The sequence below is a fragment of the Phasianus colchicus genome, chromosome 16, assembly GCF_987193195.1.
Source record: "Phasianus colchicus chromosome 16, bPhaCol1.hap1.1, whole genome shotgun sequence".
NCBI classification, from domain to species: Eukaryota; Metazoa; Chordata; class Aves; order Galliformes; family Phasianidae; genus Phasianus; species Phasianus colchicus.
Genome location: NC_143451.1, coordinates 9,586,648 through 9,601,691, shown reverse-complemented (window position 1 = coordinate 9,601,691; position 15,044 = coordinate 9,586,648). Strand labels below are relative to the sequence as shown.

At 56.8% G+C, this 15,044-nt stretch overlaps 2 protein-coding genes across 2 annotated transcripts; one reads left to right on the top strand and one right to left on the bottom strand.

Moving 5' to 3' along the window:
- Positions 1-177: 177 nt before the first annotated feature.
- On the top strand, positions 178-5,151 carry PLK1 (polo like kinase 1). The gene is made up of 10 exons (XM_031606841.2): positions 178-694; positions 782-950; positions 1,034-1,178; positions 1,681-1,774; positions 2,310-2,529; positions 2,836-2,994; positions 3,214-3,291; positions 3,758-3,912; positions 4,375-4,557; positions 4,945-5,151. Exons 1-10 carry the CDS (start codon positions 311-313, stop codon positions 5,149-5,151), a joined length of 1,794 nt encoding a protein of 597 aa, XP_031462701.2. The 5' UTR covers positions 178-310.
- ERN2 (endoplasmic reticulum to nucleus signaling 2) lies at positions 4,942-14,675 on the bottom strand. The gene is made up of 22 exons (XM_031606839.2): positions 14,511-14,675; positions 13,186-13,303; positions 12,909-12,942; positions 12,431-12,503; positions 12,144-12,216; positions 11,835-11,957; positions 11,402-11,503; positions 10,913-11,174; positions 10,645-10,723; positions 10,430-10,580; positions 10,233-10,354; positions 9,855-10,034; positions 9,520-9,760; positions 9,356-9,446; positions 8,951-9,140; positions 8,681-8,780; positions 8,342-8,541; positions 7,776-7,923; positions 7,554-7,681; positions 7,347-7,470; positions 7,091-7,158; positions 4,942-7,026 (listed from the first exon to the last, which is right to left on the bottom strand). The coding sequence occupies exons 1-22, from the start codon at positions 14,580-14,582 to the stop codon at positions 6,835-6,837; spliced, it is 2,871 nt and encodes a 956-aa protein (XP_031462699.2). The 5' UTR covers positions 14,583-14,675; the 3' UTR covers positions 4,942-6,834.
- Positions 14,676-15,044: the final 369 nt, after the last annotated feature.

Here is a 15,044-nt window from a genome sequence, read left to right as displayed (position 1 = left end):
TCTCGGTGCGTGCCAATAAACCGCCGCGGAGCGAGGCGTCCCTCCCGGCCGCAGGGCGGCGCTCTTTGCCCGTCCCGCCGGCTTCTGTCTCTTTAAGCGCGGCGGGCGGCGTTGCTCCCATGATGCCCCGCGGCGGGCGGCGTGGATTTTAAATCCTCTCGACCAATAGGCAGCCGTCGCGGGCGCGTAACGCTCGGGGGCCGCGTTTGAATCGGGCGAGCGCCGCCGCTACAGCGCGTCCCGCACGGCTCCGGCTTCGGCCCCGCTTACCCGCGGCTTCGACGACGTTCCCCGGTCCGGCGGCAGCACGATGAGCGCGGCGGGCGGCAAAGCCCGGCCGGTGGCGGCTGTGGAGCCGGCCCGAGTTGGCGGCGCGGCGGTGGCGGCGGCGGGGGGCAAGGAGGTGCCGAAGGTGCTGGTGGACCCGCGGACGCGGCGCAGTTACGTGCGGGGCCGCTTCCTGGGCAAGGGCGGCTTCGCGCGGTGCTACGAGCTGACCGAGGCCGAGAGCCGCGAGGTGTTCGCGGGCAAAGTGGTGCCCAAATCGCTGCTGGCCAAGCCGCACCAGAAGGAGAAGATGTCCATGGAGATCGCCATCCACCGCAGCCTGGCGCACCGCCACGTCGTCGGCTTCCAGGGCTTCTTCGAGGACAACGATTTCGTCTACGTGGTGCTGGAGCTGTGCCGCCGTCGGGTGAGGGCGAGGGGCGGCGGGCGGGGGGCTGTGCGGGCGCGGCCGGGAGCGGGCCGACCGACGCCCCACGTGCCTTTCTCCCCGCAGTCGCTGCTGGAGCTGCACAAGCGGCGGAAGGCTTTGAGCGAGCCCGAGGTGCGCTACTACCTGCGGCAGACCATCCTGGGCTGCCAGTACCTGCACAGCCAGCGCGTCATCCACCGCGACCTCAAGCTGGGCAACCTCTTCCTCAGCGACGACATGGAAGTGAAGATCGGTAGGTGTGGGGGTGCGCTGCCCCGTGGCCGTTCTGTCCCGCCTGGGTCCCGCATTGCTCCCATCTCTCTGTCTCTCCCCAAGGTGACTTTGGCCTGGCCACCAAAGTGGAGTACGATGGCGAGCGCAAGAAGACCCTGTGTGGGACCCCCAACTACATCGCCCCGGAGGTGCTGGGCAAGAAGGGGCACAGCTTTGAGGTGGATATATGGTCCATTGGCTGCATCATGTGAGTCAAAGTGTCTCCTGAAGGACTATGAGGTCTCTGTGCCACACATCCTGTTGGCCCCTGTGAGGTGTTTTAGTATATGCTGCAGTTTTGGACATGCTGTATCCAGCACACTGCCATGGCTGAGCCCTGCTGCCAGCTGGCACCTGACCTCCCTGGTGCTCTGAGCACATGTGTACGTGTGCAGTCTGATCTGCTATGCAGTACAGCTGCCTTGGGCCTTTTTTCCCTCCAAAATCCTCATTTCCTAACTGAAGCTGCCTCCAGAAGTTACTGGATCTCAGCACTCTTCACAGTGGTGTAGGAACCAGACACAGTACTGCAGTTGCTAGCTCTACTGGGCTTCTAATGCCAAAGTGTTCTGTTCCTTCTGCTAGCAGGTTGTCCTTAGGATGAAATTTCTTCTGCACTCAAGTCTTATCTTTTTGCTGTCTTATGCAAAAAAACAAAAAACAAAAAAAAAAAACCCAACTAACACGCTTCTATGTCTACAAACATGCAGGTATACTCTGCTGGTGGGGAAACCGCCTTTTGAAACATCTTGTCTCAAAGAAACGTACATCCGAATCAAGAAGAATGAGTATACTATTCCCAAGGTACTGTACTTCTCATGGGTGGATCCACTCATCTTGTAGCTGTTCTTGCGCCATCCTGTTTCTGGCACTTAGTGGGCTCTCACATAATAGTGAAGCAGCTACTATTGCAGCCAGCTGGGAAGGGGCTGTATCAGTTGATGGCAGAGTGAACCTGTAGGGCCAACTTCTTCCTGAGGGGCCAGCAGCACTCCCTTCGATTCAGGAAAAAAAACCTCTGAGCTGGGCAGCTGGGCAAGTCTGTTCAATTTTATGTACTGAGTCCAGCCACAGATGAAGTCTTGGGCCAAGTCTCCATCTCATCTCACTGCTGTTTTGATTTGGTTTTGCTAAAGTCAGTTGATTTTAAGCTTTCCATGCTGCCAGGAGACTGCTCTCCATATCTGTATGGTCCTGTTTCCCAGGCTTGTGTCCTGCTTGCCTGACCCAGAGCCGTGCTCTGATCAGAACCTTGTATATGTTGTAGTATACAGAGCAGATGCTGCTAGTGTGTGCTTGTCCTTCAGCTTGTCTCACAACTCTGCCTGTCTCTTCCTAGCACATCAACCCCGTAGCTGCTAACCTCATTCAGAAGATGCTAAGATCTGACCCTGCCACGCGCCCGACTATCAACGAGTTGCTGAATGATGAGTTTTTCACATCAGGGTACATCCCCAACCGCCTGCCCACCAGCTGTCTCACTGTTGCACCTCGATTTTCAATCGCTCCCAGCACACTTGAACTGAATGGGCGAAAGCCACTGACAGCACTCAACAAAGGTAAGGGCAGGTGTCTGGAAGTGAGGGCTATGGACTGCAGCACTGGATGAGAGCCTGCCTGGCCTCTAGCGACATACAGACCCATCTGTGGGGAATATAGTGCCTCTTCACCTACTCTCCCAGTTCACATGGAAACTAGAACATCTCGTGTCTGGGAGTTCTCCTTGGTCTTTGTCCAGAACCAAAGCAGGAAACAGTTCAGCTATGAGGTGCATAACATGTTTCCTATAGCTAGGGTAGAATGTGAATTGATGCTTCTAGAAACTTGCTGCTCATGTTTGTGCAATCTTCTCTTTCCTGGCCCAGGACCAGAAAGCCCTGCATTAGAAAACTTGCCTGAAAAAGAAGATGCAGCTGGGCTGTGGGAGGTGGGAGACACCATTGAGTGTCACTTAGCTGACATGTTACAGCAGCTGACTGCAGTCAACTCAGCCAAACCCTCTGAGAGAACAGCAGTGAGACAAGGTGAGTCTGCGGACAATCCCACAGGCACTGACCTTTCTGGATAACTTGCTTCTGTCATTGATGCTCTTGGCTGAATTGAGGGACCAGCTGACCTCACTTCAACCTGAAAGGCAGAAAAGCAATGTAGAAGCTACTTATCTTCCTCTTGGCCTTGCTTGCTGTGATGCATGCACAGCAGGTCCTGAAATGTCTTCTAACAAACTCCTTTTCTCTTTGCAGAAGAAGCTGAAGACCCAGCCTGTATTCCCATCTTCTGGGTTAGCAAATGGGTGGACTACTCGGATAAGTATGGTCTAGGTAAATAATGTGCTGGCAGTACTTCAGCCTTTTCTAGTTCCTGAAGCAGCTGGTAGAATCTGATTTGTGCTCAGTGTAGGTTTAATTCTTTAATCATGATTTTCTAGTGTTTGTGTCCAAGAGCATCACCAGGAATGTCATCAAACACTAAGCAAACACAGAGTAGTGGCTGCTGAATATCCACCCTGGCCACGTTAAGGGTGCATGTGGCATGATCCTGTGGATCCACAATGGCTAGCATGTGTACTCAGTGTAGGAATTGAAGTTGCTTATGCAGCAGATAATGCAATAAGGGAGGATGACAAATCCAGAGGAAAGTGCCATCTAGACCTCTGTAAAAAGAAGCATCTTTAAAATTGGTGAGGTGGCCTTCAGGAACCCCCTAGATGACAAATGTTCCAGCTCTGTATTTCATGTAACCAAGTGTCCCACATGTGGAAGTCTAACAGGCTTTATTTTGAACTAGGTTATCAGCTGTGTGACAACAGTGTTGGAGTTCTCTTCAATGACTCCACTCGTCTTATTATGTACAGTGATGGGGACAGCTTGCAGTACATTGAGCAAAACAACACCGAATCCTACTTCACTGTGAGATCCTGCCCTTCTGCCTTGAACAAGAAGGTCAGTGCAGAGGACAGGAACCCTTGTTGGTGGGTGGCTGTTTCTGGTGACGCTTCTGCAGGTCTTGTTGAGCTTTGCTATGAGGGTAGACACCAGGGAAAAACATGTGTAACTTGGGGTTACTTGCATTCAGCAGGCTGGTAAAGTGTGACTCGAAAGAGAGATGATGGCAGCTCTCACTGTTTGTTTCTAGTTGTTAACTGAGGCTCATTTCTGAGCAGCTTCACAGAAGTAAGCTCTTTATAAAGCTTACATGCACTGAAGCATTCAGCAAACTGAGTCTTGTACTCAGACAGCAAAGTTAATTCTGGTGGTACTTGAGAATTTGCACTGGTTTGTGCAGTGACCCCTTAGGTTCTGAAAGACGTAAGAAGTCCCTGAATTTGTGGTAACAGCTCCTATTCTCTCCAGATACCAGGGCTCATCCTCAGCCTGTCTGTTCACAGCCTGTTCTATTTGCAGATAACACTATTGAAATACTTCAGGAACTATATGAGTGAGCACTTGCTGAAGGCAGGTGCCAACATCACACCTCGGGAAGGAGACGAGCTGGCACGTTTACCCTACCTCTGCACGTGGTTCCGGACCCGCAGTGCCATCATCCTGCACCTCAGCAATGGCACTGTGCAGATCAACTTCTTTCAGGTGAGGCTGTTGTGCTGACTTGCTACATTCAGTGCTATATGGCAGGGTGGTGATCTCTGCAGGCAGTTATAGCCTGAGCTGAAGCTTTGCCCAGTGAACATAGCACTAGAAGGCTCCTTGCTCTGCTTGCTGATATTTAAGCCATCCAGCCACTCCTAGCTCAAGTGGTTGTTTCCTTTAGCAGGAGTAAAACTGCTTCACAGTTGGTGCAGCGTGAATATTTCCCTTTGATTCACTCTGAGTAAGCGCTTTCTTGTTGCAGCAGTGTTGTGCTTTGTCAGCATGCTGCAGTTGGGCTGACCTTGCTGTGATGTTCATCCGAAGGAGTGAAAAACACTTCACCGTGGAGCAATGTGCTCAGGGTGACCTTGTGTTCCCTCCCCACAGGACCACACCAAAGTCATCCTGTGCCCTCTAATGGCTGCTGTCACATACATAGATGAGAAACGGGACTTCCGCACGTACAAGCTGAGCCTCATTGAGGAGCACGGATGCTGCAAGGAGCTGGCCAGCCGACTACGCTATGCTCGCACCATGGTGGAGAAGCTCCTCGGTTCGAAATCTGGCTCAGCCCGTGTGAAATCCTCTGCTTAGGCTTTCATCTTGATGGAACCAACATCTGTGCCAAACTGGCTCAGCTGTGAACGGGGAAGTCTATTAGCATCCCTTGTACTGTAACCTGCCATCACACAGCTGGGCTCCCGCTCCTGGGTACGTTCCAGTTGCCCCCAGGGAGTCCCTGATGCTGTGGTGATGGTGCTGTGTTCACTGTGAGTGGTGCACAAAGGGGTTTTTTGCTCCTCCCAATACAAAGTGTTTTTTAAAAATTGCTTATATAGTCTTTTTTTTTTTTCCTTAACTTTTCAAAGTCAAAAGCCTGATACAAAAACCAACCCTCTTGTTGGAGGTTCCTGGGCCTTCTAATGAGATAAAGTGTGGGGTTCTCCCCAGAACTATCATGTAAGTTTTGTACATGTCTGTGCATGGTGCTCTGGACTTGTTTCCTTTTGTTGCAGCACAACTAAGATATTTAACGTGCCCAGGTTGAGACTGAGCAATCTGCATTTTAATACTGAATTTGTTCTACATGAAAACTAAACTTTTGTATATTGCATAACTTGATTAAAGATTGTTGTTTGGAGCGTCCAGCCTCTCTTGGTTCCTTGGTAGGGAAGCAGCAGCATGTTGCTTCTGGATTATTGTTGACCAAGACTTCTCATCTCCACCAGCTCTTCCTCCAGCTGCTGGCTGAGCTCAGCCCTGGACTTGCTCTTTGGCAATGCCAAAAAAAAAAAAAAAAAAAGAGAACAGCCCTGGGCCTTATTGCAGGAGGAAAGCAGTTCTACACCTCCCCCTCTTCTGTTTGATCAGAATCTTTGATTATGTTTCATGTTGTAGATGCTTTGCTAACAGTGTAGTCACACTAGAAGGCTGCAGTAGTCCAGTGCTGATGGCTGGCACCTACTGGTGCTCTCATACCAGATTGGTTTAAAGCATGACAAGCTTTTTTTATTTTCTTTGTAATATTTTGTATAAAAAGTTCTTGGCTATACAGTGTTCTGAAGATAAACCAGGAACAACACCTCGTTACCTATGTAACAAGATTCCATACCACAGCAGAAAGAGGAATAGTCTGCACAAACCCAGCTTGCTACCAGCACTGTGCTGGGGGCCTTGAGCCTCACCCCTGGGGCTGGCATGCCCTCCCAGAGCCTGTGCAACCAGCGAGGCCAAAGCCCTGGGACAGATGCTGAGCACTGATCTGTGTGCTGTCAGCTGGGGACAAGGACTGTGTCCAGGGTCAGCGCTGTGTTATCAGTCCTTCTGCTCCCATCTCTGTGTTAAGCACAAACAGCTGCTTCCCCAGGAGGAACTGTGGAAACAAGGCTGCTGATCTGAGGAGTGACCTGTGGGTTCCAGCAGCTGAGCTGCAGTGCTTCCAGCTGTTCTCACAAAAACTTTTTTTCCTTCCCTGGCTTCTTAAAATACTACATCTGCAGTAGGGGATTTTTATTCTCTGGTCTCCAGACTCCTATGTCTGGCCCTGAGGTTTTGCAAAGATGGAAGCTCCTGTGGGTTTGGCAGACCCTGCACACACCATGTGGTGTCTGTGTCCTCATCTCACCCTGTCCAACTCTGTGGGGAGAAGGATGCCAGAAGGTTCCGGGGCCATCCAGGAGGATGGCTGCGGCTGAGTCCCGTACAGGTGAGCCCCAGAGGTCGATGCTCCAGCAGCCTGGGGCACGAGGAGCGGTGCTGCAGCCACGCTGACCTTGCTCAGCTCCCTGTGCCCCCCAGCTCAGAGCTGTAGTAGGGGTGGAAGAGCCGCTCGTGGGCGCAGAGCTGCATGGCGCTGTGTGTGTGCAGCAGCAGCCGGGGGAAGCGGGAGGTGAAGTACTGCACAAAGCCGTCGGGAACGGAGCCCAGAGCCTCACGGACCTCAGCGGGCAGCTCGTGGTAGTGGTGCTTCTGTGGGAGAAGAGGGGTGTGAGGGACGGCAGGGCAGTGCAGGCTGGGGGCAGGCAGGACGTACCTTGTTCCTCATGGCGCGCAGCAGGTCACGCACTGAGCCGCCCTTGTAGGTGCGAAATTTGCGCAGGTCTGTGGGGAAAGCAGAGGAGAGGGTGAGGTGAGAGCCAGGGGCACAGCCCCACAGCCACGGGGTTCTCCTCTGCACTGCCTGCACCTCTATTTCCTCCAGCGTTTGGCTGCGGGGCCCTCTGACACCTGGAACGTTCCGTTCCCTGCATATTCTTGCATTGGCATGGCACGTGGCCAGTGCTTCTTACCCATCTGCAGTGGCAGGGAGATGTGCATCCTCCAGTTTGTCCTCACCACAGCACGGCCGCCTGCCTCCAGCGCTGCCACCAGGGCCCCCTCGGCTGGCTCCTTCTCCACACGGTCGCTGACGTCCTGCACCATGCAGTGGGGTTGAGTAGGTGAGATTAGAGGAAGAAATTCATTGCCCACACTGTAATGCAGTGTCCGGCGCACACCTGGAAGAACTGCAGCTGCTTCTCTGCGCTCCAGAAGAAGGGGTGCATGAGGACAGCAGGGGCTGAGGGGCGCTTCTGGGGTTCACTGCTGAGCATGGATGTGATCAACTCCCTGGCCACGATCTTGTCTGGTGCATGGAATAGAATAGAGCGGTGGTGGCACAAGGACAGGCAGAGGGCTCAGAGCAGGGTGGGCACTGCAGGCACCCACTGCAGCCTCACCATGCACGTCCTCCTGCAGGCAGGGCAGCTGGCAGGCACCTGCCAGGATGTTGGCCTGGCGCCGCAGGCTGTCCCCAAAGGGGTGCTGCCCTCCCGACACCACGTAGTAGAAAACACAGCCAGCAGAGAAGATATCCACTGCACATGTCTGCAAGACACAGGCAGGAGATGGGCCCCTCACAGCCTGTGGCAGCTGCAGCCATGCCAGACAAACACAGCAGAGCAGTTGCTGCCCTCGGCACCCGCATGAGTTGACCCAAGCACAAGGCTCCCTGAAATGAGCAGGTGTGCAACCTCCACCTGTCCCATGTTTGCCAAATTCAAGGAGCAGAGGAATGAAGCAGCACTCCTGCTCCACCAGGCTCTGCCATTGCATTGGGAAGGAGCAATGCAGCAGAAAGCAGTGCTGCCTGAGGGAGCCCTGACACTGAGCACTGCTGTGCTGGGGCTGCATTTTGCTCCCAGAGCTCTGGTCTGAATCGTGCGTTTCAGCAGCACACTGCAAGCAAGGAGGAGGCAGCAGGGGAAAGCTAGTGAGCGCTAAGCAGGACACGTGGCTCACTGACGGGGTTCTCCTTTGGTGCCTCCTGCAGCACCTCGGGTGCGATCCAGCCCTCAGTGCCAGGGATGCCAGAGCGCAGGCTGAAGCTGTGCCGCCCGCCCTGCAGCTTCTTGCACAGCCCAAAGTCAGAGATGATGGCTCGGATCTGCCCATGGCTGTTGGGGACGGAGATGAGGATGTTGCAGGGCTTCAGGTCACGATGAACTGCAAGAGGCGGGTTGCAGCATTACCCGCAGGTGAAGCCGCAGCTGCAGGGCCGAGTCAGGGGATGCTGCTGTGATGGCTGAGAACAGGACACGGTGCCCTGATGGATGCCATCACCACAGGGATGCTGCTGCCTCACCGATGCTGAGTGAGTGCAGGTGCGCCAGCCCCGACATGGTCTGGTGCAGGACAGACACCGGGTCCAGGCTGCGCCGATCAAAGCTGGGGCTCTCCACATACTGCAACCAGAGAGAGGCAGAGAGATGAGCTGAGGCCGGTACTGAAGCAAACAGGGCACGGCTGGAGAGGAGGAGTGTCAGGTGTGTGAGCTCACAGGGAGGCCATTTGCCCAAGGCTTGCCACGCTCAGGGTGACTGCAGCACACGGCATGGGGGAACTGCGTGCTCACCTCCTGCAGCGTGGCAGAGCAGAGCTCAATAGCAATGTAGTGGAACTGCCTGTCCTTCTCGGTGCAGAAGTAGCGCACAACATGTGGGTGCTCGTCTGACTCCTGCAGCAGCCGCACCTCGCGGTCCACAAGGTGGAAGCACTCTGGCAGAAGGCGCTTCACGGCCACGTTCCGGCCTTCAAACTGCCCCCTGCATGCAGATGGACAGAGATGGCCGGGCACCAGGCAATGCCACAAACCCCCCAGCATGGGAGGGATACCCAGAGCAGTACACCTGAGGATCAGCTAAGGTTTTTCTGTAGGGAAATCACACCCCTCGCCGTGCTGGAGGCTCTGGGTCGACGTGCAGGACGGGGCCATCTCCCCATAGTCACAACAGAAAGGCTCCCAGTGCCACGAACCCACCTGAAGACGAAGGTCCCTCCCGCTCCATGGCCCAGCACATCCTTGGGGTTAAAGGAAACTTTCCCAACGACAATCACGTCGGGCTCCACTTCTGCAGAGAAATGCAGACACCCTGCAGCCTTCCAGCATTACTCCTCCACCAAGGACATTGGTTCAGTACCTACCTGCAGACACTGCTGACTTCATGCTCACTGTCCCATTCACCAGCTCTGGGGGGTCATGGGGACCAGAGCTTGGCTGCAGCCCAGGTGCACTTCCCCTGCTTCCCGCTGGTTGTTTGGGTGCTGCTGGAATGCCTTCACCAGATTTGTGACGTGGGAGCAGCATCTCCTGCTGTTGCTGCTGCAAGAGCTGAATCTGCTTCTCCAGCTGCTGCTGCTGCACCTCGTGCTGCTTCTGCAGCTTCTGAAGCACAATGGAGGAATCCTTTCAGCTGCTGCCAGCACCCACGTCTGTGGCTCCCAGCTCTGCCAGGCGGTACCAGTAGCAGCCCACGCACCATGACGAGGAGCAGCAGGACCCCACCACCCAGCAGCGCTGTGCCAACAGCAGCCAGCAGCAAGTCCCAGTCACCAGAATCCGGGTACACCTCTGTTTGCTCTCTGTGGCCAGGCTCAGGCAGGACGGGCCCTTCGCTGCCCCGCAGAGCCAGCTCCTCCACACTGCTGGGGGCTAGGAACTGCAGGAGAGGGGATACTGGGTTACGACAGCACCCACAGCTCCTTCTCCTCCAAAGAAAAGCTATTCCCAAAGCTGAGAGACCCACAGGTCCCCCCTGACACCACCCCATGCACTGGGACACCATCCAACCCATGCAACCCCTCATGGCCCAAGGTGCCCCCAGCAGAGCAGTGACACACAGTGCTTCGCCACTCACATCGTCAAATACAGTCCTGGCAGGAGAGCTGCGGGGAATGATGGTTTCTGTCGCCTTCCTCAGGTTCTCAGGGAAAGCTCTGAGCATGGTGGTGTGCACCACGGGAGGCAGCTCATGGTGCCCTGGTGGGATAAAGGAGAGCTGAGAGCTGTAGCTACACAGCAAGGCAGCTCCCACCACTGTGTGCAGCCCCGCACCTATCAATAGCCACTGGTTGTGCAGTGCGGTGATGCTGCCATGTGGGTACTTGACATCGGTGCTGGGAGTGATCTCACACTCTCCTGACTCTCTCATGGTCACGTCATCTGTGGTGGGGCCATCAATCCTGGCCAGTGTGATGCCCTGTGGCTGCAAGACCGGGCAATGGGGATGAGGTGCACACGCAGCTCGGCACAGGCATTCAGATACTCACCACCAGTGCTACACTGCCGTGCACCAGGGAGGTCAGGGCATAGAAGCTGGCTGCGTGCTTCCCCACGTACAGCGCTGGCCTGCAATGCGGGTGCAGCATCAGCTCAGTGGGACAGGCAGGCATGATCACCCCAGTGCCACCACTTGCCACTGCTGTGACCCGCTGGCATCCCGCGTTCCTCGAGATGGTGGCAACTATGACAGTGCCTCACTCAAACTAAGCCACCACCCGGAGCTGCCCCAGCAGGACCCCACGCCGCGTCACCTACAGCAGCTGGGTCTTGGTGGCTGTGAAGTCCTTCATGCTCTGGTGGCCCCAGCGGGCGAGGTGGATGTCCTGCGAGTGGAAGGTCAGGTAGCGCAGTGTCTCCATGGCCAGGTTGAGGTGGGGGATGCGCCGCAGGCTGTCCTGGTGCCACACGTAGATGCCGACCACGGGTGAGCCATAATTCTGTGCCCACAGCACCTCACCGCTCTCCTTGTCCAGCGTCACCACCAGCCCGTCCCCGCTGGAGGCAAAGTGAGACATTTCTGGATGGACACAAAGGGGGAGGCAATGTAGAGGTGCTGCCTGTGTGGCTGCATCCCCCTGCCTGTGCCAGCCATGCACGGTGGGCTCGGGTGACCCAATGCATCCCAAGCTCCACAAGTGTCCTGCAAGGCACAGCAATGGGCTGAGGGAACTGTCTTTGCCAGAGAAACACATGCTGCAGCAGCACCATGGCACAGCCAGTGTGGGCAGGGCCAGGGACACTCACTGTAGGGGTAGGACTCCTCGTAGAGCGGTGCCGAGTAGTCAGAGTAGGTGGCATTCCAGCGCAGCTCCCTCGTCTTGGTGTCATACATGGTGATGACGTACTCTGGGGTGAGAGCAGAGCACACAGTCACTGTGTGCGATGGGGACGATGCCTTGAATGTGGAGGGGAAATACTGACACCCCTGGAGCTGCCAGCATGAAGTCAGTGCCAGCTCCAGCCCCAGCACACTGGTAGCACTGAGCCCAACATCACAGCGCACTGCTGGAGAAAACCAGACTCTCCACTCTTTTGCCACTTCCAAAGGGACAGCAGAGCCTGCTGCTGGCAGCAGTCACACAGATCACTCCGGATGGCAGCAGTCCCTATGGAGGCAGTGGGACAGCCCAGTACCCCTTGGAACCCGCAGGGTGAGCGGAGGGGAGGACAGCCTTACGGGTGCGGCCGATGTAGAGCAGTGGGCTGGAGGGGCACACCCCATCCCAGGCCTCTGTTGAGAGCGTGGTCTGCTTCTCCCCTGACTTGGGGTCCACGATGAACCAGGTGTCCTGCTTCTTCCCTGCCAATGAGAGCACACTTTGCCCTATAGCTCTGCAGCGCTGCTCTCCCACTCAGCAGCTGCCTCTTCCCCACCTCTCCCAGCCCACAAACACGCAACCACGAACCTCCCCCACTCCCTCCCTGCAGTTCCACACTCGCACATCAGGCGCTTTTCCCAGCAGCAGTGCTGCTCAAGCTCCCGTACCTGTGTAGAGCACCCCGTCCGAGCTGCGGCACGGTGATGACTGGACCAGCTCTGGGATGGTGAATGGCAACTTCTGCAACACAAAGACCATGTGGCCTCAATGCCACAGCCAGCCCGAGTGCAACCTCCCTGCACCCAGAGCTGGGCCAGGATGCTCCCAGAAAGCACCGCCCAGCACAGCTGTGCCATCCCACACCACCCAACCAATTCATCATGGAGTCAAGGACCAGCAGCTGCCACAGCCCAGGGAAGCAGAGGGGACAGGTTGGCCACAGCCCCCCACTGACCATCAGGCCTTCTTTTTTCTTTCCTCCCAGGATGTATAGACTGCCATCATTGGGGTCTGGCAGAAACGCTGGTCTGAAAAGTGGGAGAACAACATGTGAGCTGCACCCAACCTCCGGGAACACATTAATGGCTGAGCAGGAGATGCAGTAAGGAAACTCCTCCAGCAGTGGTCCTGGATGGTTCCTTCCTGTCCCGTGCCAGCACAAGTAGCTCCCTGCTGTCCCCAGGTCCCCTGCAGCTTGAAGGGGACTCAGGGATTTCCTGATTTCTCTCCCATGCTTTTGTGCATGGTGGTACTGGTCTGCCATAGCTATTGCTCATCATTGTGCATGAAGTGTTTGCACAAAGGTGGGCATGGTGACTTTCTCTAAGTCTGCAAATGGGTTGCTTATCAGGGCAGCCCCATCTGTCAGCAACCCTGAATGCCTCCTGCAGGGCTGGAAGTAACAGCCTGTCTGGCAGGACAGCAATACTCACTCTGCGACATAGACCGGCACCTGCAGAATGGGATCTGAAAAAGAGAGCGAAACACCACGTCAGCAGCCTCGCCCCTCACAGGGGACAGCGTGGCAGTGTTTACACACAGCCATGTGCTGGCATGCTCAGGGCAGACCTATTTGCATGTCAGACCCAGAATAGTCACAGCCAGCAACACAGCCAATGCTCTCTGCCAGCAGCCATGCAGGGACAGAGCTGTGCCCGGCAGCCCTGGGGTGTGCACAGAGCTGTGGGTGAACCCTGGGCTGCCACTCACCATCCTTCAGGGTCCACCTGACATCACCAGTGCTCTTACTGACAGCATGGAGGTTTCCATCTAGCGTTGATATGAAGAGCAGAGTTTCTGGGACAGTCACAGCACTATCTTTGAGGCACTGTGGGCAGAAATGGAGGCCTCAGGGCACGGATGGACTGAGGATGAGCCTGGTGCTGTGCCACCCGACAGCATTGTGCCACCTTGTAGAACCTGTGCCATCTAATAGCACTGTGCTGTGTGGATCTCACAGAGCAGCAGGGGAGCAGGCTGCAGGGAAGCAGACCGAGGTCCTCCCTGCTCCCAGGTCAGGAAAACCTTCTGTGCCGAGCACAGCACACCCAGCCATCAAGTCTGCGATATGGAACGGCAGGGGATGACATCTGCTATGAGGTGCTGTGCTTTATGAATGGGTGGCAGAAGTGCCAAACCCCTCGTGCTCTGGGGCACGCTGTGCCTGCAGGGCTGGCTGTGGGGTGACTGTCCTGCTGTCCCCACGGCCCCTCCCGAGGTTGACACATGCAGCCTGGCCACCAGCTCCTTCCAGAAGCAAACTTGTCGGGCCAGTTTTAATGCCAGAAGTGCAACTAATGGTGCAGGCTCTCACAGCCATGCGCTTCAGCTGCCTTTATGATAAAGGACCAATTGCAAACCTACTGCGGAGAAGGGAACTGCTGTTTCCGTGTGCCGTGTCCACATTCACAAGCGCCAGCTCACCCGCCGCGCTCACCCTCTGGCCTCACCCCGTTGGCAAACAGGATGGGGAGCGACGCGGCACAGGAAGCGCGGGGACAGCACCTGCTGCCCGACTGCACACCGACGCTCGGTGCACGGGGCCCCGGCCGCTCATCCCACCGCTGCACCGGCTCTGACCCGCAGCTCACCACGTCCTCGGCCGTGAACCAAGCACAGGGTTCAGCCTGAGGACCCGGCCAAGCTAAAGAGGACCCAGCACAATCCCTGCCCGCGGGGCTGCTGCGTGCCCGTCCGCAGCACACAGCGGCGGTCGCAGCGGGGCCAACTGATGCGTCATCCCTGGGGACTCCCAGAAATCCATCCCGGTGCCGCGGCACTGAGGGCCGTCGGGGAGTCCGGAACCGACACCGCCGCCCCGGCAGAGCCGCAGATGTCACCGCCGCAACCTCCCTCCGCCCTCCGACCTTCCCTCGGCCCTCGCAGCTCCGTCCCTCATTTCTCCCCCTGGCACCCTGCGCTCCCGCACTCGGCCGTCCCACGGGAGCCATCCGCGCACCGCTCAGCGCTTCTCGCAGAACCACGCGTGTCGCCCCGCGCCGCCCCGCTCAGCCCGTCACCCCGTCACCCCGTACCTGCGCGGGCTGCACGCGGAGCAGCGCGAGGAGCAGCAGCAGCTCGGAGAGCAGCGCGGCGGGGCCGCTCATGGCCCGGGCATGCCGGTGGCACAGCGCGGGGCCGGGCGGAGCAGCGCTATCGCCCGAAAGGCGGCGGGGCCGGGCCGGAACCAGGACGCGGTTTCCTCCCCGCCGCCCCCTCCCGGCCCGGGGCGGACGGACGGGGACGGGGCGGGGGGTGGGCGGTCCGGGCAGCGCCTCTGGGAGCTGCGCCGCGCCGTGCTGATATGCTGGGCTGCCCTTCCCGCAGCAGCGCCGGGGATCTGATGCGTTCTCTCCGCAAAGACACGCTGGAGGGGAAGGGGAGCGCCCTCAGATCCCCCCCTCCCGACCTTACAGATTATGACATTGCCCCTTATGATTTGCAGCACGCCTCGATATCGCGCTGAAGGGACGTTACTCCATCTGGCGCACGTATGTTATCATCTCTGATGATCTTTATTGCAGCACTAACGCTGTAAGTTTATCTCATCCCATTCTTCCCCCTCTCCC